This window comes from Salmo salar, chromosome ssa24 (assembly GCF_905237065.1).
Source record: "Salmo salar chromosome ssa24, Ssal_v3.1, whole genome shotgun sequence".
In the NCBI taxonomy this organism is placed as follows: Eukaryota; Metazoa; Chordata; class Actinopteri; order Salmoniformes; family Salmonidae; genus Salmo; species Salmo salar.
Window position 1 is genome coordinate 37,629,637 of NC_059465.1, and position 24,891 is coordinate 37,654,527.

Here is a 24,891-nt window from a genome sequence, read left to right on the forward strand (position 1 = left end):
TTTTCTCAATCATCTACTTCCAGGAGCTCTTATTCTCTCCCTATTCACAGTAGAAACATGAAACAACGTTCTAAAGACTGTTGACATCTAGTGGAAGCCTTAGGAAGTGCAAAATGAACCCTAAGACACTGTATATTGGGTAGGGAATCACTTGAAAAACTACAAACCTCAGATCTCCACACTTCCTGGTTGGATTTTTCTCAGGTTTTTGCCTGCCGTATGAGTTCTGTAATACTCACAGATATCATTCAAACAGTTTTAGAATCGTCAGCGTGTTGTCTATCCAAATCTACTAATAATATGCATATCCTACCTTCTGGGCCCGAGTAGCAGGCAGTTTAATTTGGGCACGTCATTCATCTGAATTTCCGAATACTGTCCCCTGTCACTAAAAAGTTAAGAAATGTAGCTAGATAGCTAGATAGGTAAACAATGACTCCCAACTCATGACGTAACGTTAGTTAATGAGCCATCCAGCTAATGTTAGCTAGCTAGCTAACAGTACACTAACTTGAAATGAAAATATTTGGTCAAAATTAGAGTGGAGTCTTTTGTAAGACATGTAGATAGCTAGCTAAACAATGGACCATAATCACAACTAATGACATTACTCCCTGCAAGAATCTGCAGGTGGCTAACCAACCAGGTTCTATGGCTATAACTAGTCAAGCAAATGTGTCTGAGATACGAAGAATTAGATCATACACAACGTTAGCTAGTGACCCAGCCAGCTAACGTTAGCTAGCTAACGGTACACTTGAAATGAAACCACTTTCTGTAAATTTAGAAATGTGTAATATCTGAAAATGTTGCTAGCTAGACTATCTTACCAGTATACATCATGGTTGGACGAGTCTCCTGTCTGATGCCATACAGGGTTGCCCTTAGTTTGACGATGTAATCCAGACTGATGTTTCTCCATCTCCTTAGCTATCATACTCAAATTCCACTGATTTCAAAACTCGGTCCTCCAGAAAGTGGAGAGCATACACATAACGTTAGCTAGCGAGCCAGCCAGCTAACGTTAGCTAGCTAACAGTACACTTTAACTTGACATTAGGTTTATGCAGTTGCACTACATGATACATTTATAAAAAAGCCGCGTTTGACACGATTACCTAGACATAGTGACCAGCTCCAATAGACAGACACGTGCTATATGGCAGACCAATCCAAACCAATCATGGCTAGCGGGAAGGTTGCTTGCTTTTTCTGTGGCTAAACCAACTAGGCTCGTAATTGAACACATTTATTCGTATTTACAGATGGCATACACATTTGATATTAAGGCACATGAAAATTCACATGTTTGAGAAGGCATTTCTGGCAAAAATACGCAGCTTGATAAAAAAATATTTTTTACTTTCAAACAGCGCTCCTATGAAGTTGTGACTTGCAACATACGCCTATTTTCCTAAATCGGGTCACATATGTGTGTAAATACCATATACAATGAGGGAAAAAAGTATTTGATCCCCTGCTGATTTTGTACGTTTGCCCACTGACAAAGAAATGATCACTCTATAATTTTAATGGTAGGTTTATTTGAACAGTGAGAGACAGAATAACAACAAAAAAATCCAGAAAAACGCATGTAAAAAAATTTATAAATTGATTTGCATTTTAATGAGGGAAATGGGTATTTGACCCCTCTGCAAAACATGACTTTGTACTTGGTGGCAAAACCCTTGTTGGCAATCACAGAGGTCAGATGTTTCTTGTAGTTGGCCACCAGGTTTGCACACATCTCAGGAGGGATTTTGTCCCACTCCTCTTTCCAGATCTTCTCCAAGTCATTAAGGTTTCGAGGCTGATGTTTGGCAACTCCTTTGTTGCCTTGGCCGTGTGTTTTGGGTCATTGTCGTGCTGGAATACCCATCCACGACCCATTTTCAATGCCCTGGCTGAGGGAAGGAGGTTCTCACCCAAGATTTGACGGTACATCGCCCCGTCCATCGTCCCTTTGATGCGGTGAAGTTGTCCTGACCCCATAGCAGAAAAACACCCCCAAAGCAAAATGTTTCCACCTCCATGTTTGACGATGGAGATGGTGATCTTAGGGTCATAGGCAGCATTCCTCCTCCTCCAAACATGGCAAGTTGAGTTGATGCCAAAGAGCTCCATTTTGGTCTCATCTGACCACAACACTTTCACTCAGTTGTCCTCTGAATCATTCAGATGTTCATTGGCAAACTTCAGACAGGCATGTATATGTGCTTTCTTGAGCAGGGTGACCTTGCGGGCGCTGCAGGATTTCAGTCCTTCATGCGTAGTGTGTTAACAATTGTTTTCTTGGTGACTATGGTTCCCAGCTGCCTTGAGATCATTGACAAGATCCTCCTGTGTAGTTCTGGGCTGATTCCTCCGTTCTCATGATCATTGCAACTCCACGAGGTGACATCTAGCATGGAGCCCCAGGCCGAGGGAGATTGACAGTTCTTTTGTGTTTCTTCCATTTGCGAATAATCGCACCAACTGTTGTCACCTTCTCACCAAGCTGCTTGGCGATGGTCTTGTAGCCCATTCCAGCCTTGTGTAGGTCTACAATCTTGTCCCTGACATCCTTGGAGAGCTCTTTGGTCTTGGCCATGGTGGAGAGTTTGGAATCTGATTGATTGATTGTTTCTGTGGACAGGTGGCTTTTATACAGGTAACAAGGTGAGATTAGGAGCACTCCCACTAAGAGTGTGCTCCTAATCTCAGCTCGTTACCTGTATAAAAGACAGCTGGGAGCCAGAAATCTTTCTGATTGAGAGGGGGTCAAATACTTATTTCCCTCATTAAAATGCAAATCAATTTATAACATTTTTGACATGCGTTTTTCTGGATTTTTTTGTTGTTATTCTGTCTCTCCCTGTTCAAATAAACCTACCATTAAAATTTTAGACTGATCATTTCTTTGTCAGTGGGCAAACGTACAAAATCAGCAGGGGATCAAATACTTTTTTCCCTCACTGTATACAACGTTGTTTTATCTCAACTTCCTGAGTGAGAGAGCGAGAGAGAGCGAGAGTGAGAGAGAGAAAGAGAGAGAGGGCGAAGGAGTGGATGGTGGGAGAGAAAGAGAGGGGGAGGAAGTTGCTGGGGCTGAAGAAGATGAATGGAAGAGAGAGAGGGACAAGGAGGAGGAGGATCGGAATGCTCTGGAGCCCAGGTCTCTCTATGAGTCATGGGTAGATTCCGCCCACAGAGGAGCACTAGAGATTCACTGGGATGAAAATATGATTTAGTGGAGAACTGTGGTAAAACAACACAAAGAGAGGGGCTCACCTCCTAGAGCACTGTTTCCCCCTAGGTACAGATCTAGGTAGGATCAGCTTCCCTCTCCCCCAATCCTAACCTTAACCGTTGGTGAGGAAAATGCAGAAGTCATCATTCTAGGGGCGACTTCGCTCTTAACCAATTGAATTAACACAGCTGCTCCACTGGGGTGGTCCAAACTCCACATGTCTCACTAACCTATTTGCATAACTGCTCATCTCCCTGAGCTCATGCATAGACACATACCACAGGTATGTTGGTGGCACCTTTATTGGGGAGAACGGGCTCGTGTTAATGGCTGGAGCGGAATTAGTGGATTGGTATCAAATACAACAAACACATGGTTTTTATAAAAAAATTAAATTAAATTAAATATCACACCCTTTACTCAGAACTTTGTTGAAGCACCTTTGGCAGCAATTACAGCCTCAAGTCTTCTTGGGTATAACCCTACAAGCTTGGCACACCTGTATTTTGGGAGTTTCTCCCATTCTTCTCTTCAGATCCTCTCAAGCTCTGTCAGGTTGGATGGGGAGCATCACTGCACAGCTATTTTCAGGTCTCTCCAGAGATGTACGATCGGGTTCAAGTCCGGGCTCTTTCTGGACTACTCAAGGACATTCAGAGACTTGTCCCGAAGCCACTCATGCGTTTTTTTGGCTGTGTGCTTAGGGTTGTTGTCCTGTTGGAAGGTGAACCTTCGCCCCAGTCTAAGGTCCTGAGCGCTCTGGAGCAGGTTTTCATCAAGGATCTCTCTGAACTTTGCTTCTTTCATCTTTCCTGGAACCTGACTTGTCTCTCAGTACCTGCCACTGAAAAACATCCCCACACCATGATGCTGCCACCACCATGGTTCACCGTAGGGATGTGCCAGGTTTCCTCCAGATGTGATGCTTGGTATTCAGGCCAAAGAGTTCAATCTTGATTTCATCAGACCAGGTGATCTTGTTTCTCATGGTCTGAGACCTTTAGGTGCCTTTTGGCAAACTCCAAGCGGGCTGTCATGTCACTTTTACTGAGAAGCGACTTCCATCTACGCATTCTACCACAAAGACCTGATTGGTGGAGTACTGCAGAGATGGTTGTCCTTCTGGAAGGTTCTCCCATCTCCACAGAGGAACTCTGGAGCTCTGTCGGAGTGACCATTGGATTCTTGGCCACCTCCCTGACCAAGGCCCTTCTCCCCCGATTGCCCAGTTTGGCCGGGCGCCCAGCTCTAGGAACAGTCTTGATGGTTCCAAACTTTTTCCATTTAAGAATGATGGAGCCCACTGTGTAATTGGGGACCTTCAATGCTGCAGAAATGTTTTGGTACCCTTCCCCAGATCTGTGCCTTGACACAATCCTGTCTCGGAGCTCTACGGAAAACTCCTTCGACCTCGTGGCTTAGTTTTTGCGTTGACATGCACTGTCAACTGTGAGAGCTTGTACAGACAGGTGTGGGCCTTTCCAAATCATGTCCAATCAATTGAATTTACTCCAGGTGGACTCCAATCAAGATCAAATCTGAGCTCAATTTCCAGTCTCATCGTAAAGGGTCTGAATATTTATGTAAATAAGGTATTTATGTTTTTATTTTTATTAAATATGCGACAATCTCCCCATCACTCTCCTTACACACCCCCATCTCTCTCCCAGTTTGACCATGCTCTCAGCCTGCTGGAGGCCCATCTCTCTCCCAGTTTACCATGCTCTCAGCCTGCTGGAGGCCCATCTCTCTCCCAGTTTTACCATGCTCTCAGCCTGCTGGAGGCCCATCTCTCTCCCAGTTTTACCATGCTCTCAGCCTACTGGAGGCCCATCTCTCTCCCAGTTTTACCATGCTCTCAGCCTGCTGGAAGCCCATCTCTCTCCCAGTTTTACCATGCTCTCAGCCTGCTGGAGGCCCATCTCTCTCCCAGTTTTACCATGCTCTCAGCCTGCTGGAGGCCCATCTCTCTCCCAGTTTTACCATACCCTCAGCCTGCTGGAGGTGTACTAGCTACTTGTCGTTACTATTCTGCCAGGTGCAAATATTGCTGCGGTATTGTACCACGCACCATGCGGTGCCTTCATTAAATCAAAAGGGGATAGAAATGTTATCTTTAAACTTTTACTGACTGTACCACTGCTTCTCAAATTAGTGTTTTGTCTGATTTCTGTAACAGTTGGATCCTACCACCTACGCCCATGTTCCCTTTATTAACTTTTTTTCATGCACCTCTCCCAGCCCCGGCCCCTGCCCGCCTCTCCCCTCAGAGATATTGGTTCCCTAACATCTGCAGAGAAGTAGTTTGGGCTGAGGGAAAAGTCGTGGTGAGGAGATGACTCCACCGCCGCTCCTCTCCTTTTCATTTGTCAAATTGAATCAATAGGAAGACCAGCTGGATGTCACTACTATTGTCAACAGTATTTTATCAACACAGTAATACCTCATTTTAAAAAAATCTAACAACTGAGAAATGTGAAATAGATTGAATACTACTGATTCAGAGATGGCACGCCAGGCTAAAGTGACAATAATCTAGTATGTGAGCAATTCAGCCAATTCAGAGTCACACAAGGCATTTAGATGGCAATGTACACAATCCATTTTCGAAATAGGATTGAGCAATTGATGAAAAGGTATTTTTGGCCAGTGACAATGGGATGGGAGAGAAAGATAGAGAGAAAGAGAGTCCGTCCGTCCCTCTGGCGGCCAGTGTTCAATCTGAGTTAGCTCAGTCAGACTCATGGCCTCCCATTCCGAGCGGTTCCCTACTAGCGTTGATGGCAGAGGAGCGAATCACTTCTTCAGTAGCATCCCACAAGGCCAGGGTATCTCTGACTTTCAGAGCGAGCGGGGAAGAAGGACAGAATGAGTTGCAGATCTCTCTCGTAAAAGTGACAGCAACAAAAGCCTCGGTTATAAAAAGGAAAGCTCTGGAATCTCCAGGGATACATTTATCTTGTGTACTCAACAGCAACAGTTTTCAAGAGGGAGAGAGTGAGTGTAAAGTGTTACTGCAAGGGGAAGGAGGAGGGAGGGAAAGGGGGGTGGGATCCCACACCCATTACACTTCCTTGCGGCTATTATTCAAGTGTTAATTCCCTACTGGAGTGTGTTTCAGCTGGCATACATCTCAAAGTGTCTGTAAGGTGAAGTTTCTGTCAAATATTGATGGAATCAAATGCTTTAGAATGAGAGGAATCCACAAAACAAACACACTCACAATCGGGTTACAGACAGACAGACAGACAGACAGACAGACAGACAGACAGACAGACAGACAGACAGACAGACAGACAGACAGACAGACAGACAGACAGACAGACAGACAGACAGACAGACAGACAGACAGACAGACAGACAGACAGACAGAGACACAGATGTTTGACTTTTTGTCTTGGCAGGTAGCCTAGTGGTTAGAGCGTTGGGCCAGTAACCGAAAGGTTGCTAGATTGAATCCACTGGATGGCATGTCTAAAGTTTTAGACTGATCCAATGAACCATTGCATTTATGTTCAAAATTTTGTATCGAGACTGCCCAAGTGTGCCTAATTTGTTTATGAATAACTTTTCTTCTTCAAAATTGTGCACTATCCCCAAACAATAGAATAGTATTATTTCACTATAATAGCTACTGTAAATTGGACAGTGCAGTTAGATTAACAAGAATTTAAGCTTTCTGCCAATATCAGATATGTCTAAGTCCTGGTAAATGTACTTGTTACTTACAACCTCATGCTAATCGCATTAGCCTACGTTAGCTCAACCATCCCGTGGAAGGGACACCGATCCCGAAGAAAAATAAATAAAATAAAACATCAAAATATATCCAGTGCTGCATACATGTACCATACTCACCTTGCCCTCTACCCCACGATACAACACCACACATTAAAATAACCAAAACCTCACCACTTCTACAACCGTATATCCAAAACACTTCCCCAGCTATACAGACAGCCCCCCACCGACACACCATATCTCCTGAAACATCTCCACACATTTTATAGAATTCAAATTCCACCCTAAGGCGCGCAGAGACCATCCCATTAAATAATAGTAAAGGGTCTGTTATCCCCCCACCTTTGACCCTGTTCCTCCTTGTTAGCCAGATAGCTAACTTTGCCTGAGCAAACAGAAAATTCAAAAAAACACATTTGGCCTTCTCCTTATTTGAATACCTGTACCCCATTATAAACATCCCAACAGTAAAAACCACCCCCAACCTCTCACACAGACATTCCAACAGAGACATTAATGGCATTAACCTGGCGCACACAGAAAACACATGAATCACAGTTTCTTTCATTACACAGAAAGGACACCCCTGCCCGACTCCCGGTTCAACCCGTGCCAACCATCTGTCAGTGGCCAGGGCTCCATGTAGAACCCTCCACTGGAGGTTCCCTGACCTCTTTGGTACTGGGGGTTTGTAGAGTCCCCTCCATCTAAAACCCACCATACTCTCCGCCCCACATTCCCCCTGCCACTGATGTGCCTTCACTCCTGTTAGGCTCCTAATGTTCCTCACCTTAACGCAGAGGTTGTAGAGGGCTTTACCTCCCACCCCTTCAAACTCTCCCAGGCTCGGAATGTTAAGATCTAACAAGTCCTCCAGACCCACTTGCCAGTCCCCAGTCTCTGCCGTCACCTGCAGTGGCGGAAACATTGGTGGCCCCTCCCCCTTTGGCCGCTCAAACACCCCCCTTACCAGCTCAGACAGTGCCTCCTGGACCTCCTCCAGGAATCTCTCCAGCAGCCTGAGAGACGTTATTCCTGTGTTTGTTGTGCCAGGACTTCCGTGGTTTTCCACCCCTTCTCTCCCAGCAGTCGCAGGTCACCCAGCCTTAGTAAACCCGCTGCCGTCAGTCGCTTCTTCAGGGTGGCCGACAGTACCGATCTCAAAGGGATGGCTGGGTTGTGGAAGATAGGCTCCTCCCACACCCACAGCCAAGGTTCCACACCCCCTTCTTGTGTGGGCCTTAATAGCTGCCAGGGCCTCAACAATGCAGAGTGAAAGTCTGAGAGACCTGCTGTACTCAGCCTCTCCAGCTTCATGAGGAACAGCTGCTGGTCCAACCCTAATCTTCCAACTCTCCTCAGCAGCACACATGCTGGTTCCCTCCAGTCAACATCAGTATGGTACAACAGTCTTTGCGCCGCCTTTAGTCTGAAAGCAGCCTCCCTGCTCTCCAGTTCTACTAGGCCTTGTCCTCCTTCGTGGATGGACATGTACAACACTTCCGCCCCGACCAGGAAAAATCCAGCGAGCAGACCGGTGGTGGGGTTGAGGACAGCCAGTTTATGACACAGGGAAGATGCCACCAGGTTGTTGATTATCAGCACCCTCCCTCTATATGACACTTGGGAAAGGAGCCAGCATACCTGGCCAGTCTTGACACCACTGCCAGTGACAGCCCCTGCCAGTTCTTCCTGACCCACCTCTCCGAGCCCAGGTACACCCCCAAAATGTTAAGCCCTTCACAAGCCCACTGCAAACCCCCTGGAAGCAGAGGAGGGGCCCTATCCCTCCATGCCCCACATAACAGAGCTTTGCTTTTGCTCCAGTTTACCTTAGCTGACGAAGCTCCCTCGTACACCTTCAGACTTGTTTCTAGTGCCTGCATATCCTGACCATCACAGAAATGTAATCTGCATATGCTGACACTGCTATGCCTGTCAACACACCCATGTCTGTCCAGCACACTCCCTGCAGTCTCCTTTGTAGCAGGCCTAAAAAAGGCTCAATGGCTAGTGTATATAACTGCCTCAATAGAGGGCATCCTTGTCTAATTCCCCGTCTCACCCAGACTGGCCTACTGAGCCCCCCTCCCACCTTGACCATACATGACACCCCAGCATACAACATCTTCACATAGGTCAAAATCCTTTCCCCAAATCCAAACACAGACATCACATTAACCTCTATGGGCTAGGTGGGACGCTTGCCAGTGTAATCCCGTGGCGCGTTATTCAAATTCCTCAAAAATGCAAAAACTTCAATTTTTCAAACATATGACTATTTTACACCATTTTAAAGACAAGACTCTCGTTAATCTAACCACACTGTCCGATTTCAAAAAGGCTTTACAACGAAACCAAAACATTAGATTATGTCAGCAGAGTACCCAGCCAGAAATAATCAGACACCCATTTTTCAAGCTAGCATATAATGTCACATAAACCCAAACCACAGCTAAATGTAGCACTAATCTTTGATGATCTTCATCAGATGACAACCCTAGGACATTATGTTATACAATACATGCATGTTTTGTTCAATCAAGTTCATATTTATATCAAAAACCAGCTTTTTACATTAGCATGTGACTAGCATGTGACTAGCATTCCCACCGAACACTGCCGGTGAATTTACTAAATTACTCACGATAAACGTTCACAAAAAGCATAACAATTATTTTAAGAATTATAGATACAGAACTCCTCTATGCACTCGATATGTCCAATTTTAAAATAGCTTTTCGGTGAAAGCACATTTTGCAATATTCTCAGTAGATAGCGCGGCATCACAGGGCTAGCTATTTAGACACCCAGCAAGTTTAGCACTCACCAAAGTCAGATTTACTATAAGAAAAATGTTATTACCTTTGCTGTCTTCGTCAGAATGCACTCCCAGGACTTCTACTTCAATAACAAATGTTGGTTTGGTTCAAAATAATCCATTGTTATATCACAATAGCGTTGTTTTGTTAGTGCGTTCAAGACACTATCCGAAAGGGTAAATAAGGGTGACGAGCATGGCGCAATTCGTGACAAAACATTTCTAAATATTCCATTACCGTACTTCGAAGCATGTCAACCGCTGTTTAAAATACATTTTTATGCCATTTTTCTCATAAAAAAGCGATAATATTCCGACCGGGAATCTGCGTTTAGGTAAACAGACGAAAGAAAATAAAGCATGGGGTCGACTCGGGCACGCGCCTAAGCCCATAGTACTCTGATCGGCCAAGTGCCAAACGCGATAAAGTGTTTCAGCCAGAGGCTGCCTCGATATCGTTCAGCTTTTTCCCGGGCTCTGAGAGCCTGTGGGAGCCGTAGGAAGTGTCACGTTATAGCAAAGATCCTCAGTCTTCAATAAAAAGAGCCAAGATGAAACACAACTTGTCAGACAGGCCACTTCCTGCATGGAATCTTCTCAGGTTTTGGCCTGCCATATGAGTTCTGTTATACTCACAGACACCATTCAAACAGTTTTAGAAACTTTAGGGTGTTTTCTATCCAAAGCCAATAATTATATGCATATTCTAGTTACTGGGCAGGAGTAGTAACCAGATTAAATTGGGTACGTTTTTTATCCGGCCGTGTCAATACTGCCCCCTAGCCCTAACAGGTTAAACAGATACTCATGGTCCACTCTATCAAAAGCCTTCTCTTGATCTAAAGAGACCAGTCCAAAGTTAGAACCTCTCGACAAGTCCAACATGTCCCTGATTAAGAACAAGTTGTCCGTGATTGAGTGTCCCGGTTCACAATGTCTTGCCCTGGTGTACTATAGAGTCCAGATGGGACTTCAGTCTGTTAGAGAGGACCTTGGGAAATATCTCGTAGTCCGCACAGAGTAATGCCACAGGCCTCCAGTTCTTAAGTTCACACAAGTCCCCTTTTTTGGGCTGCCGCCTGACGGCAGCTCATCGCCAACTCTACCTCGACGCACTCATGCAACGCGCAAAAGAAATCCAGTCCAATTATTCCCCAGAATTTTTTATAAAACTCCACTGGGAGTCCATCGACCCCCGGTGCATAGCCAGGGGACATCTGGGTCACAGCCTCTGCCAGTTGATGGGACAACAGGGGAATGTCCATTTCATCCCTCTGTGCCAAAGGGAGCTTAGTTCTGCAAACAAAACCTGAGCACACATAGGATCACACAGTTCTGCCCTATACAAGTATAAAACTCTGCAGTCCACTCCCGCATCTCCCTCACCACAGAGGTCAGACGCCCATCTGAAAGCCGTAGACAACGCATACCCTTTGCTTCACCCCTGTATTTCCGAACCAAAGAAGAAGGAGCTGGGAGAATCCATCTCCTTGAGCATGGAGAACCTAGCTGTCACGTGTGCTCCCTTTCTGGCCTCTAGGTCACCAGGCTGCTCATTATGGCGCACACCTGTCACCATCGTTACGCGCATCAGCGCATAATGACACTCCATCACCTCCTTGATTACCTGCCCTATACAGTTTAGGTCGGAAGTTTACATACTGTCACGTCCTGACCAGTATAAGGTTAATTGGTATTGTAGTTTGGTCAGGACGTGGCAGAGGGTATTCGTTTTATGTGGTTCGGGGTGGTGTGTTTTGTTGAAGGGGCATTTGGTTTAAGTATTCTGGGGTTTTTGGGCACTGTTTGGTTTTCAGGTATTCTATGATTAGTCTAGTATGTCTGTTTCTATGTTTGGTTAATTGGGGTTGGGACTCTCAGTTGAAGGCAGGTGTTGTCTATCTGCCTTTGATTGAGAGTCCCATATATTAGGGTGTGTTTGTGTTTGTTATTTGTGGGTGATTGTTCTGTGTTGAGCCTTATGCTTTGCCAGACTGTTTGTTGTTGTTCGTTCGTTCTAGTGTTTGTTATTTTGGTATTCATTTTGAAAATAAATAAAACGTCAAGATGAGCCTGCACTTACCTGCTGCGTTTTGGTCCTCCTTCACCGACGACAACCGTGACACATACACCTTAGCCAAAAACATTTAAACTCAGTTTTTCACAATTCCTGACATTTAATCTTAGTAAACATTCCCTGTTTTAGGTCAGTTAGGATCACCACTTCATTTTAAGAATGTGAAATGTCGGAATAATAGTAGAGAGAATAATTTATTTCAGATTTTATTCATTTCATCACATTCCCAGTGGGTCAGAAGTTTACATACACTCAATTAGTATTTGGTAGCATTGGCTTTAAATTGTTTAACTTGGGTCAAACATTTTGGGTAGCCTTCCACAAGCTTCCCACAATAAGTTGGGTGAATTTTGTCCCATTCCTCCTGACAGAGCAGTGTAACTGATTCAGGTTTGTAGGATCCTTGATCGCACACGCTTTTACAGTTCTGCCCACACATTTTCTATAGGCTTGAGGTCAGGGCTTTGTGATGGCCACTCCAATACCTTGACTTTGTTTTGCCAGTACTTTGGAAGTATGCTTGGGGTCATTGTCCATTTGGAAGACCTATTTGCGACCAAGCTTTAACTTCCTGACTGATGTGTTGAGATGTTGCTTCGATATATCCACGTAAATGTCCTTCCTCATGATGTCATCTATTTTGTGAAGAGTACCAGTCCCTCCTGCAGAAAAGCACCCCCACAACATGATGCTGCCACCCCCGTGCTTCATGTTTGGGATGGTGTTCTTCGACTTGCAAGCGTCCCCATTTTTCCTCCAAACATAACAATGGTCATTATGGCCAAACAATTTAATTTTTGTTTCCTTCCTGAGCGGTATGACGGCTGCGTGGTCCCATGGTGTTTATACTTGCATACTATTGTTTGTACGGATGAACGTGGTACCTTCAGGCATTTGGAAATTGCTCACAAGGATGAACCAGACTTGTAGAGGTCTCCATTTTTTTCTGAAGTCTTGGCTGATTTCTTTTGATTTTCCCATGATGTCAAGCAAAAATTACTTGTGTCATGCACAAAGTAGATGTCCTAACCAACTTGTCAAAACTATAGTTTGTTAACAAGAAATTTGTGGAGTGGTTGAAAAATGAGTTTTAATGATTCTAACCTAAGTGTATGTAAACTTCCGACTTCAACTGTATTCACCCAACACACTCCTATTTCCCACATCTCTGGCGCCATTTATATTAAGCGAGCCTACCCAAAGAGTCTCCATAAGTGGGAGAAAATCCAGCAAAGACAGAGACCAATAGCAAAGCTCAAAAAGCCCCAGTGCCAGAAAGAAACAATACATCTTAACAGCGTCTGAAGGTAGACCTTTACGCACGGTTGTTACCCACTTCTTGAACCTAAACTGTTTCCTGGGTGAGAGGACACCATGCCCCTCATTTTTCATAGGGTGTTGTTCTGATCTTACAAACTTTACCGGATCGCAAAAAAAGCCTCAATATTAACTTTTTTCCCTTTAGTCTCATTCAGGAACCTTGACAGTTCCCTTACCGTGTACCTTGACCCTTCTGCCTGACTGGCTATCAGCTCTGGACCCATTGAGGATGAGTCTGAAATTAAATCCTCCTCATCGTCCTCAGACTCAGACTCACCTTCCTTCTCCTCATCTCCATCTCCATCTCCCATCCTGACTACCTCCGCCCCCAACACCAGGCAAAGGTTCTTTAGTGCCTGTTACCACACCAGCCTCTCCCATCCCAACTCCTTTCTTCTCCCCCTTTTTCCTCTTCCGTCCTCCACCCCCCCAGTCGCTTACCCTTCCCCACTATACTCTCCTCATCCACTAGCATAACCTGACAAGATCCAGCTTCAGCTACACCACCATCCATGATATGACTAGACCCAGCCTCATGTACACCATCATCCATAGCATGACTAGACCCAGCCACAGCTGCATCACCATCTATAGCCTGACTAGTCCCAGCCTCATCTACACCACCATCTATAGCATGACTAGACTCTATCCTCTTCCTCCCTAACTTTGAAAAAAAACTGTGGGTACCGCTAAAACAAATAGAGCATTAACCCTCCACCATAGAAAATACAATTTGAAATGAAAGACCAAGGAAAGAATCAAGAAAATAATTTATGACAGAGCCCTCCACACCAAACACTCAAACTCCCAAAAACGTCCAGCATGCACTGCAAGAGCGAGAGACACAGACAGACGGACGGACAGACAGACAGACAGACAGACAGACAGACAGACAGACAGACAGACAGACGGACAGACAGACGGACGGACGGACGGGCAGAACGACAGAATGACAGAACGACAGACAGACAGACGGAAGGACGGACGGACGGACGGACGGACAGACGGACAGACGGACAGACAGAACGACAGAACGACAGACAGAGAAATAGGACGGCCAACAGCAGCAAACAAATAAACACAGACACACAAAGAGAAACATCCTGATGTATGTGCAGACGTTCAGGTAACACACACATGCACACACAGAAATACACGCATTCACACTTACACAGAGGTGCGCGCACACACACACACATGTGGCATGTACCCCTCCTCACTCCCCCATACTGTATGGCAGTAGATGTATTGTGTAGGTGAGTTGACAGTGAGCGAGGTGGAGAGCTCTGTCTGCAGCAGAGCATGTTATTGAGCTCTCTCATGTTCCCCTGTCTGGAGTAAATGGGGCCTTTCTGTAGTACAGTCTGCAGTCACTTCACTCCCACTCTCGTGTGACTGCAGCATTAGGCAGGGCTATACACACACACACACACACAAACACACACACACACACACACACACACACACACACACACACACACACACACACACACACACACACACACACACACACACACACACACACCTAGTTGGAACAAACCCTGGCTGGTTAACTGCCATGCTACTCCTGGGACTCAAGTGAACTGTACTCTGAAGTCATGATTCAAGGTTGTTGTGTGTTGTCCATTGCAACCTTGAGCTTTTTCTCTTTTGTTACCTGGTAACAGTACAGTTGTTGTATTTCGTTCTGCCGCACTACGTCTCGCACGTTTCAATGATGTAACAAGGTGGTCGGGGTTGCGCCAAGCCGCGGTTAAGGAGTTAACGTACGCTAATGAGAAAAGATTTGAGACCCCTGCTGACTTAAGTGTTTGATGTGAGAGATGAGGGTGGTAATTATCCAAAGTGTCTCAATAAGTGCAGATTAGCCTGGCTATCCTCCGCCGAAGCCATGACGATTAGCCTGGCTGTCCTCCGCCGAAGCCATGACGATTAGCCTGGCTGTCCTCCGCCGAAGCCATGACGATTAGCCTGGCTATCCTCCGCCGAAGCCATGACGATTAGCCTGGCTATCCTCCGCCGAAGCCATGACGATTAGCCTGGCTATCCTCCACTGAAGCCATGACGATTAGCCTGGCTATCCTCCGCCGAAGCCATGACGATTAGCCTGGCTGTCCTCTACTGAAGCCATGACGATTAGCCTGGCTATCCTCCGCCGAAGCCATGACGATTAGCCTGGCTATCCTCCGCCGAAGCCATGACGATTAGCCTGGCTATCCTCCGCCGAAGCCATGACGATTAGCCTGGCTATCCTCCGCCGAAGCCATGACGATTAGCCTGGCTATCCTCCACCGAAGCCATGACGATTAGCCTGGCTATCCTCCGCCGAAGCCATGACGATTAGCCTGGCTATCCTCCGCCGAAGCCATGACGATTAGCCTGGCTATCCTCCGCCGAAGCCATGACGATTAGCCTGGCTATCCTCCGCCGAAGCCATGACGATTAGCCTGGCTATCCTCCACTGAAGCCATGACGATTAGCCTGGCTATCCTCCACTGAAGCCATGACGATTAGCCTGGCTATCCTCCACTGAAGCCATGACGATTAGCCTGGCTATCCTCCACTGAAGCCATGACGATTAGCCTGGCTATCCTCCACTGAAGCCATGACGATTAGCCTGGCTATCCTCCACTGAGGCCATGACGCCACTAAGCGAGGCTGGTTAAGTGATCGCCCTACATGTTAGCGTACTCTGTTAGCAAAGCATATTCAGATGAAAAAAGACTGCATTAGGTCCATTAGGTCCATTAATCCATCAGAGAAATACTCTTTAAGGCAGTAATAATCATTTTATAGCCATAATGTCATTAATGTACCAATCATAGATTGCCCCTTAAAAGCATAAAATAATGTGTCATTGATGCCATTACTAATTCAATACTAACAAAGCCACATAGTCTGTTTTGTACTTAACCAATAAGGCACGAGGGCGTGTGGTATATGGCTAATATACCACGGCTAAGGGCTGTTCTTAAACACAACACAACGCTGAGTGCCTGGATACAGCCCTTAGCCGTGGTATATTGCCCATATACCACAAACCCCTGAGGTGCATTTCACTGTTGTATTCAGCGCATATTTTATTTATTTATTTATTTCACCTTTATTTAACCAGGTAGGCAAGTTGAGAACAAGTTCTCATTTACAATTGCGACCTGGCCAAGATAAAGCAAAGCAGTTCGACAACATACAAAAACACAGAGTTACACATGGAGTAAAACAACATACAATCAATGATGCAGTAGGAAAAAAAAAAATATATTTTTAAAAAAAATAAGATTATATACAATGTGAGCAAATGATGTGAGATAATGGAGGTAAAGGCAAAAAATGCCATGGTGGCAAAGTAAATAAAGTAGAGCAAGAAAAACACTGGAATTGTAGATTTGTAGTTTGAAGAAAGTTCAGAGATAAAATATAAATAATATGGTGCAAAGGAGCAAAATAAATAAAATAAATAAATACAGTAGGGGAAGAGGTAGTAGTTTGGGCTAAATTATAGATGGGCTATGTACAGGTGCAGTGATCTGTGAGCTGCTCTGACAGCTGGTGCTTAAAGCTAGTGAGGGAGATAAGTGTTTCCAGTTTCAGAGATTTTTGTAGTTCGTTCCAGTCATTGGCAGCAGAGAACTGGAAGGAGAGACGACCAAAGGAGGAGTTGGCTTTAGGGGTGACCAGAGAGATATACCTGCTGGAGCGCGTGCTACAGGTGGGTGCTGCTATGGTGACCAGTGAGCGGAGATAAGGGGGGACTTTACCTAGCAGGGTCTTGTAGATGACCTGGAGCCAATGTGTTTGGCGACGATTATGAAGCGAAGGCCAGCCAACGAGAGCGTACAGGTCGCAGTGGTGGGTAGTATATGGGGCTTTGGTGACAAAACGGATGGCACTGTGATAGACTGCATCCAGCTTGTTGAGTAGGGTATTGGAAGCTATTTTGTAAATTACATCGCCGAAGTCGAGGATTGGTAGGATGGTCAGTTTTACGAGGGTATGTTTGGCAGCATGAGTGAAGGATGCTTTGTTGCGAAATAGGAAGCCAATTCGAGATTTCACTTTGGATTGGAGATGATTGATGTGAGTCTGGAAGGAGAGTTTACAGTCTAACCAGACACCTAGGTATTTGTAGTTGTCCACAAATTCTAAGTTAGAACCGTCCAGAGAAGTGATGCTGGACAGGCGGGCAGGTGCAGGCAGCGATCGGTTGAAGAGCATGCATTTAGTTTTACTTGTGTTTAGGAGCAGTTGGAGACCACGGAAGGAGAGTTGAATGGCATTGAAGCTCGTCTGGAGGGTTGTTAACACAGTGTCCAAAGAAGGGCCAGAAGTGTACAGAATGGTGTCGTCTGCGTAGAGGTGGATCAGAGATTCACCAGCAGCAAGAGCGACATCATTTATGTATACAGAGAAAATAGTTGGCCCAAGAATTGAACCCTGTGGTACCCCCATAGAGACTGCCAGAGGTCCAGACAGTAGGCCCTCCGATTTGACACACTGAACTCTGTCAGAGAAGTAGTTGGTGAACCAGGCGACGCAATCGTTTGAGAAACCAAGGCTACTGAGTCTGCCGATGAGGATGTGGTGATTAACAGAGTCAAAAGCTTTGGCCAGGTCAATGAATACGGCAGCACAGTATTGTTTCTTATCGATGGCGGTTACGATGTCGTTTAGGACCTTGAGCGTGGCTGAGGTGCACCCATGACCAGCTCTGAAACCAGATTGCATAGCGGAGAGGGTGCAGTGGGATTCGAAATGGTCGGTAATCTGTTTGTTAACTTGGCTTTCGAAGACCTTAGAAAGGCAGGGTAGGATGGATATAGGTCTGTAGCAATTTGGGTCAAGAGTGTCACCTCCTTTGAAGAGGGGGATGACAGCAGCTGCTTTCCAATCTATGGGAATCTCAGACGACACGAAAGAGAGGTTCAACAGGCTAGTAATAGGGGTTGCAATAATTTCGGCAGATAATTTTAGAAAGAAAGGGTCCAGATTGTCAAGCCCATATGACAAATAAAATTGGATTTGATTTGCCTTATTGCTATTATAAACTGGTTACCAACGTAATTAAAGCAGTACAAATAAATGTTTTGTCATACCCGTGGTATACAGTCATATACCACAGCTGTCAGCCAATCAGCATTCAGAGCTCGAACCACCCAGTTTATAAGTAATTATATATTGTAAGATTGATTCATTATTCAAGGCTGAATTTATAAAGTGCAGCCTTCAAGAGTACTTCAACTCTTAAGTTTAAGAAGAAAAAAGATGTTGGATAACTTTTTGTGAAGTTTTACACCACATCATCACTTTTCTAGTCACATAAGATGATTAATAAGAAATGTGGCGGTTGTGTTAACCTTGGTGCCTTGCGCCTTAGTGAGAGCGAGAGAACTAGAGAGAGAGACAGAGAGAGAGAGAGAGAGAGAGAGAGAGAGAGAGAGAAAGCGAGATGTGTGTGTGTTTATGTCTGTGTGTCTGGTAGTGGTAGGGATGATATTGAAGAGTCCACTAAACTCTTGTGGCACATCCTTGCTCCTCCATTGGCAGAGCTGCTGTTGGGAGTTTGTGTTATCTCTCTCTCTCTCTCTCTCTCTCTCTCTCTCTCTCTCTCGCTCTCTCTCTCTCTCTCTCTCGCTCTCTAGCTCTTTTTTTCTCTCTATCTTTCTCTCTTTCTTTCTCTCTCTATCTTTCTCTCTCTCTAGCTCTCTCTTGCTTTCTCTAGCTCTCTCTAGCTCTTTTTTTCTCTCTATCTTTCTCTCTCTCTTTCTCTCTTTCTCTCTCTCTAGCTCTCTTTCTATCTCTATCTTTCGCTCTCTCGCTTTCTCTAGCTCTCTCTAGCTCTCTCTCTCTAGCTCTTTTTTTCTCTCAATCTTTCTCTCTCTCTCTCTTTCTCTCTCTCTCTCTAGCTCTCTCTCTAGCTCTCTCTCTAGCTCTCTCTAGCTCTCTCAACTAGCTCTCTTTCTCTCTCTCTCTCTCTCTAGCTCTCTCAACTAGCTCTCTTTCTCTCTCTCTAGCTCTCTCTATATCTTTCTCTCTCTTTCACGCTCTCTTTCTATCGCTCTCTCGCTCTCTCTCTAGCTCTCTCTCTCTCTCTCTCTCTCTCCTTTTTTCGATCAGGTTTTCTTAGCAGCATTATTCCTGCCTCTATTCTAGCACACCCTTACTTGACACTTCTATTTCTCTGTCAGAGTTGGCAAATTACTCTGCATCACAGCTCCACTAGCCACTCCATGTTTCACCTTCCCAACTCTGTGACAAGAAAACCAGCGTTAGAAGTGAGATGAATGTTGGTGTCTAATGTCAGCGTGCATCCTGGGGAGTGAGGGGGTGCAAGGGACGAGTGGGCAGGCAGGCCAACGTGGTGAAGGGGTGGGGGATGAAGGGGATAGTGAAGGAGGTTGGAGGTGGGGTGTTGTTGGCCAGGCTACACAGCCTTTGAGGTACGCTTTTAAAATAGCCTGATTCAGCCGAGTATACACACCGCATGGAGTCTAATTCCTTTGAGATGAGAGGAGGCTGTGATGCACAGGGACACTGGTGTTGTCACAGATGCTTCCTGTTGGCGTGGGTGTTTAATTGTGTGTGTGCGTTTGTGAGTAGGTGGAAAGATATGTGCGTGGTTGTGGGTGGGGTGTTGTTGGCCTGGCTACACAGCCCAGAACTAGGAGGGTAGATGTGTGTGTGTGGTTGTCTGGGTGTGTGTTTGTGTTGTGTGTGTCTGTGTACTTATATGCGTGCATTCGTACATACAGTACATACATACAGCACATACATACATACAGTACATACATACAGCACATACATACATACAGCACATACATACATACATACATACATACATACATACATACATACATACATACATACATACATACATACATACATACAGTACATACATACATACATACATACATACATACATACATACATACATACATACATACATACATACATACATGCATACAGTACATACATTATACTTTTTGGAAGAAGCTAGCTAGCTAACGAAGAACAACAAAGAATATCTAGTTAACAGAAGAAAAGAAAGAGAAAATCAGGACAGAAGAAAAAGGATATCAAAGTGAAACAGTTCTCTAAAGACACAGGAGACAATAATACAAGAAACAACACTTCTGTAGCTTGTCAACTATGTGTCTGTCTATCCCTGTTCTCTCCTCTCTGCACAGGCCATACAAACGCTTCACACCGCGTGGCCGCTGCCACTCTAACCTGGTGGTCCCAGCGCGCACGACCCACGTGGAGTTCCAGGTCTCCGGCAGCCTCTGGAACTGCCGGTCTGCAGCCAACAAGGTTGAGTTCATCTCAGCCTATGCTACCCTCCAGTCCCTAGACTTCCTGGCGCTGACGGAAACATGGATTACCACAGTTAACACTGCTACTCCTACTGCTCTCTCTTCGTCTGCCCACGTGTTCTCGCATACCCCTAGAGCATCGAGCCAGCGGGGTGGTGGCACTGGAATCCTCATCTCTCCCAAGTGGACATTCTCTCTTTCTCCCCTGACCCATCTGTCTATCTCCTCATTTGAATTCCATGCTGTCACAGTTACCAGCCCTTTCAAGCTTAACATCCTTATCATTTATCGCCCTCCAGGTTCCCTCGGAGAGTTCATCAATGAGCTTGACGCCTTGATAAGTTCCTTTCCTGAGGATGGCTCACCTCTCACAGTTCTGGGTGACTTTAACCTCCCCACGTCTACCTTTGACTCATTCCTCTCTGCCTCCTTCTTTCCACTCCTCTCCTCTTTTGACCTCACCCTCTCACCTTCCCCCCCTACTCACAAGGCAGGCAATACGCTTGACCTCATCTTTACTAGATGCTGTTCTTCCACTAATCTCATTGCAACTCCCCTCCAAATCTCCGACCACTACCTTGTATCCTTTTCCCTCTTGCTCTCATCCAACACTTCTCACTCTGCCCCTACTCGGATGGTATTGCGCCGTCCCAACCTTCGCTCTCTCTCTCCCGCTACTCTCTCCTCTTCCATCCTATCATCTCTTCCCTCTGCTCAAACCTTCTCCAACCTATCTCCTGATTCTGCCTCCTCAACCCTCCTCTCCTCCCTTTCTGCATCCTTTGATTTTCTCTGTCCCCTATCCTCCAGGCCGGCTCGGTCCTCCCCTCCTGCTCCGTGGCTCGACGACTCACTACGAGCTCACAGAACAAGGCTCCGGGCAGCCGAGCGGAAATGGAGGAAAACTCGCCTCCCTGTGGACCTGGCATCCTTTCACTCACTCCTCTCTACATTCTCCTCTTCTGTCTCGGCTGCTAAAGCCACTTTCTACCACTCTAAATTCCAAGCATCTGCCTCTAACCCTAGGAAGCTCTTTGCTACCTTCTCCTCCCTCCTGAATCCTCCTCCCCCTCCCCCCCCTCCTCCCTCTCTGCGGATGACTTCGTCAACCATTTTGAAAAGAAGGTTGACGATATCCGATCCTCGTTTGCTAAGTCAAACGACACCGCTGGTCCTGCTCACACTGCCCTACCCTGTGCTTTGACCTCTTTCTCCCCTCTCTCTCCAGATGAAATCTCGCGTCTTGTGACGGCCGGCCGCCCAACAACCTGCCCACTTGACCCTATCCCCTCCTCTCTTCTCCAGACCATTTCCGGAGACCTTCTCCCCTTCCTCACCTCGCTCATCAACTCATCCTTGACCGCTGGCTACGTCCCTTCCGTCTTCAAGAGAGCGAGAGTTGCACCCCTTCTGAAAAAACCTACACTCGATCCCTCCGATGTCAACAACTACAGACCAGTATCCCTTCTTTCTTTTCTCTCCAAAACTCTTGAACGTGCCGTCCTTGGCCAGCTCTCCTGCTATCTCTCTCAGAATGACCTTCTTGATCCTAATCAGTCAGGTTTCAAGACTGGGCATTCAACTGAGACTGCTCTTCTCTGTGTCACGGAGGCTCTCCGCACTGCTAAAGCTAACTCTCTCTCCTCTGCTCTCATCCTTCTAGACCTATCTGCTGCCTTTGATACTGTGAACCATCAGATCCTCCTCTCCACCCTCTCCGAGTTGGGCATCTCCGGCGCGGCCCACGCTTGGATTGCGTCCTACCTGACAGGTCGCTCCTACCAGGTGGTGTGGCGAGAATCTGTCTCCGCACCATGCGCTCTCACTACTGGTGTCCCCCAGGGCTCTGTTCTAGGCCCTCTCCTATTCTCGCTATACACCAAGTCACTTGGCTCTGTCATATCCTCACATGGTCTCTCCTATCATTGCTATGCAGACGACACACAATTAATCTTCTCCTTTCCCCCTTCTGATAACCAGGCGGCGAATCGCATCTCTGCATGTCTGTCAGACATATCAGTGTGGATGACGGATCACCAGCTCAAGCTGAACCTCGGCAAGACGGAGCTGCTCTTCCTCCCGGGAAGGACTGCCCGTTCCATGATCTCGCCATCACGGTTGACAACTCCCTTGTGTCCTCCTCCCAGAGTGCTAAGAACCTTGGCGTGATCCTGGACAACACCCTGTCGTTCTCCACTAACATCAAGGCGGTGACCCGATCCTGTAGGTTCATGCTCTACAACATTCGCAGAGTACGACCCTGCCTCACACAGGAAGCGGCGCAGGTCCTAATCCAGGCACTTGTCATCTCCCGTCTGGATTACTGCAACTCGCTGTTGGCTGGGCTCCCTGCCTGTGCCATTAAACCCCTACAACTCATCCAGAACGCCGCAGCCCGTCTGGTGTTCAACCTTCCCAAGTTCTCTCACGTCACCCCGCTCCTCCGCTCTCTCCACTGGCTTCCAGTTGAAGCTCGCATCCGCTACAAGACCATGGTGATTGCCTACGGAGCTGTGAAGGGAACGGCACCTCCATACCTTCAGGCTCTGATCAGGCCCTACACCCAAACAAGGGCACTGCGTTCATCCACCACTGGCCTGCTGGCCCCCCTACCTCTGAGGAAGCACAGTTCCCGCTCAGCCCAGTCAAAACTGTTCGCTGCTCTGGCACCCCAATGGTGGAACAAGCTCCCTCACGACGCCAGGACAGCGGAGTCAATCACCACCTTCCGGAGACACCTGAAACCCCACCTCTTTAAGGAATACCTAGGATAGGATAAAGTAATCCTTCTAACCCCCCCCCTTAAAATATTTAGATGCACTATTGTAAAGTGGTTGTTCCACTGGATATCATAAGGTGAATGCACCATTTTGTAAGTCGCTCTGGATAAGAGCGTCTGCTAAATGACTTAAATGTAAATGTAAATGTAAATACATACAGCACATACATACATACAGTACATACAGCACATACATACATACAGTACATACATACATAGCTACTCCGGTTGTGTCAGTCTGTGTTCCAGTAATGACTTGCCTGGTCATAGCCACAGAATTCACACAGTCTCTAAAAATATCGCTTTTAAAGGAATCTCTAAATGGAGTGGAAGGAATGATATTCACACTGTTCCAGTACGGTAATTAAAATGATAGAAGACTCATATATCAGCCCCTGCTTTTGCTGCTGGCTCCTGATTAAAGCTAACAACTTCATCATACAGTAATAATCCAGATTCCTCCAAGAAAAGAGTGGCACAGTGTGTATATGTCATTACTGTATGTCCATTACTATTCCCTTTTCTCTTACTCAGTTTGAGAACTTTAAATAACTCGCCCTCTCTCTCTCTCTCTCTCTCTCTCTCTCTCTCTCTCTTTCTGTCTTTCCCCTAATCCCTCCCTCCTTCCCCCCTTTCCCCCCACCTCCCTCTCTATCTCCCACTGTGCAGCCTGTGAGTTGATGAACAGGGGGATCCTGGCTCTTATTAGCTCAGTTGGCTGTATGTCGGCGGGCTCCCTGCAGTCGCTGGCGGACGCCATGCACATCCCGCACCTGTTCATCCAGCGTGCCCCCGCCGGCACCCCTCGCTCCAGCTGTCCCCTCGTCAGCCGCGGCCGCCAGGATGACTACACCCTCTTCGTTCGCCCGCCTGTCTACCTCAACGACGTCATCCTCCAAGTGGTCAGCGAGTACAGCTGGCAGAAGTTTATCATCTTCTACGACCAGGAATACGGTAAGAATCGGCCGACGGGGGTGTTATGGGAAGAGAGGGAAGTGGTCCTGGGCTCATATACTATTAAAAACAATTCCTAATACTGTATCTATGCTCGATTGAGCTTGCCTTTTGCAATGGAACCAATGGAAAGGTCTCAAGAGGCAAACCCCGCCCACCTGGCATTCCTTGCAGGCTTAAGCAAACACTCTTAAAGTATTTGCAAATGTTGAATAGTATGTGAACCCAGGTATGCTGAGAAGGGGGGTGCAGAGAGTAGGAAGTGGGGAGGGATGCACTATAGCTGATATTCATAGGGAAGGATTCAATGATGAATGAAGATGTGTGATGGAGATCTGATGGACTCGCAGCTTGGCAGACATTAGCATGCTAATGGTTAACGGCCTGAACTCCCTGCATTCTGGAGGACCAGAGTCAATGCACCAACATAGTTAATGTTCCCCACCATCTCCATCCACCTTCATTACACTGGATTATATGTGTTCATACTGTTGGAGGGAGGGAGGGAGGGAGGGAGGAGGGAGGGAGGGAGGGAGGAGGGAGGGAGGGAGGGAGGGAGGGAGGGACAGAGCGTGTGTCTGTGTGTATGTGTTTTTATGTGTATGTGTGTGTGTGTTTGTGCCTGAGAGAGAAAGAGAGAGAGAGGCGGAGAGATAGGGA

The 24,891-nt window shown here is 46.4% G+C and overlaps 1 protein-coding gene across 3 annotated transcripts in view; it reads left to right on the forward strand.

Annotated features, from left to right (window-relative positions):
* LOC106585836 (glutamate receptor ionotropic, delta-2) overlaps positions 1-24,891 on the forward strand; it is a 628,475-nt gene that overhangs the window by 330,209 nt on the left and 273,375 nt on the right. For all 3 annotated transcript variants that reach the window (XR_001324086.2, XM_014172508.2, XM_014172509.2), the window contains exon 3: positions 23,947-24,231. Coding sequence is in view for 2 of the 3 variants with exons in the window: in XM_014172508.2 (XP_014027983.1) it covers positions 23,947-24,231 (285 nt within the window). In the remaining variant the exon portion in view is untranslated. The remainder of the gene's footprint in view (positions 1-23,946; positions 24,232-24,891) is intronic.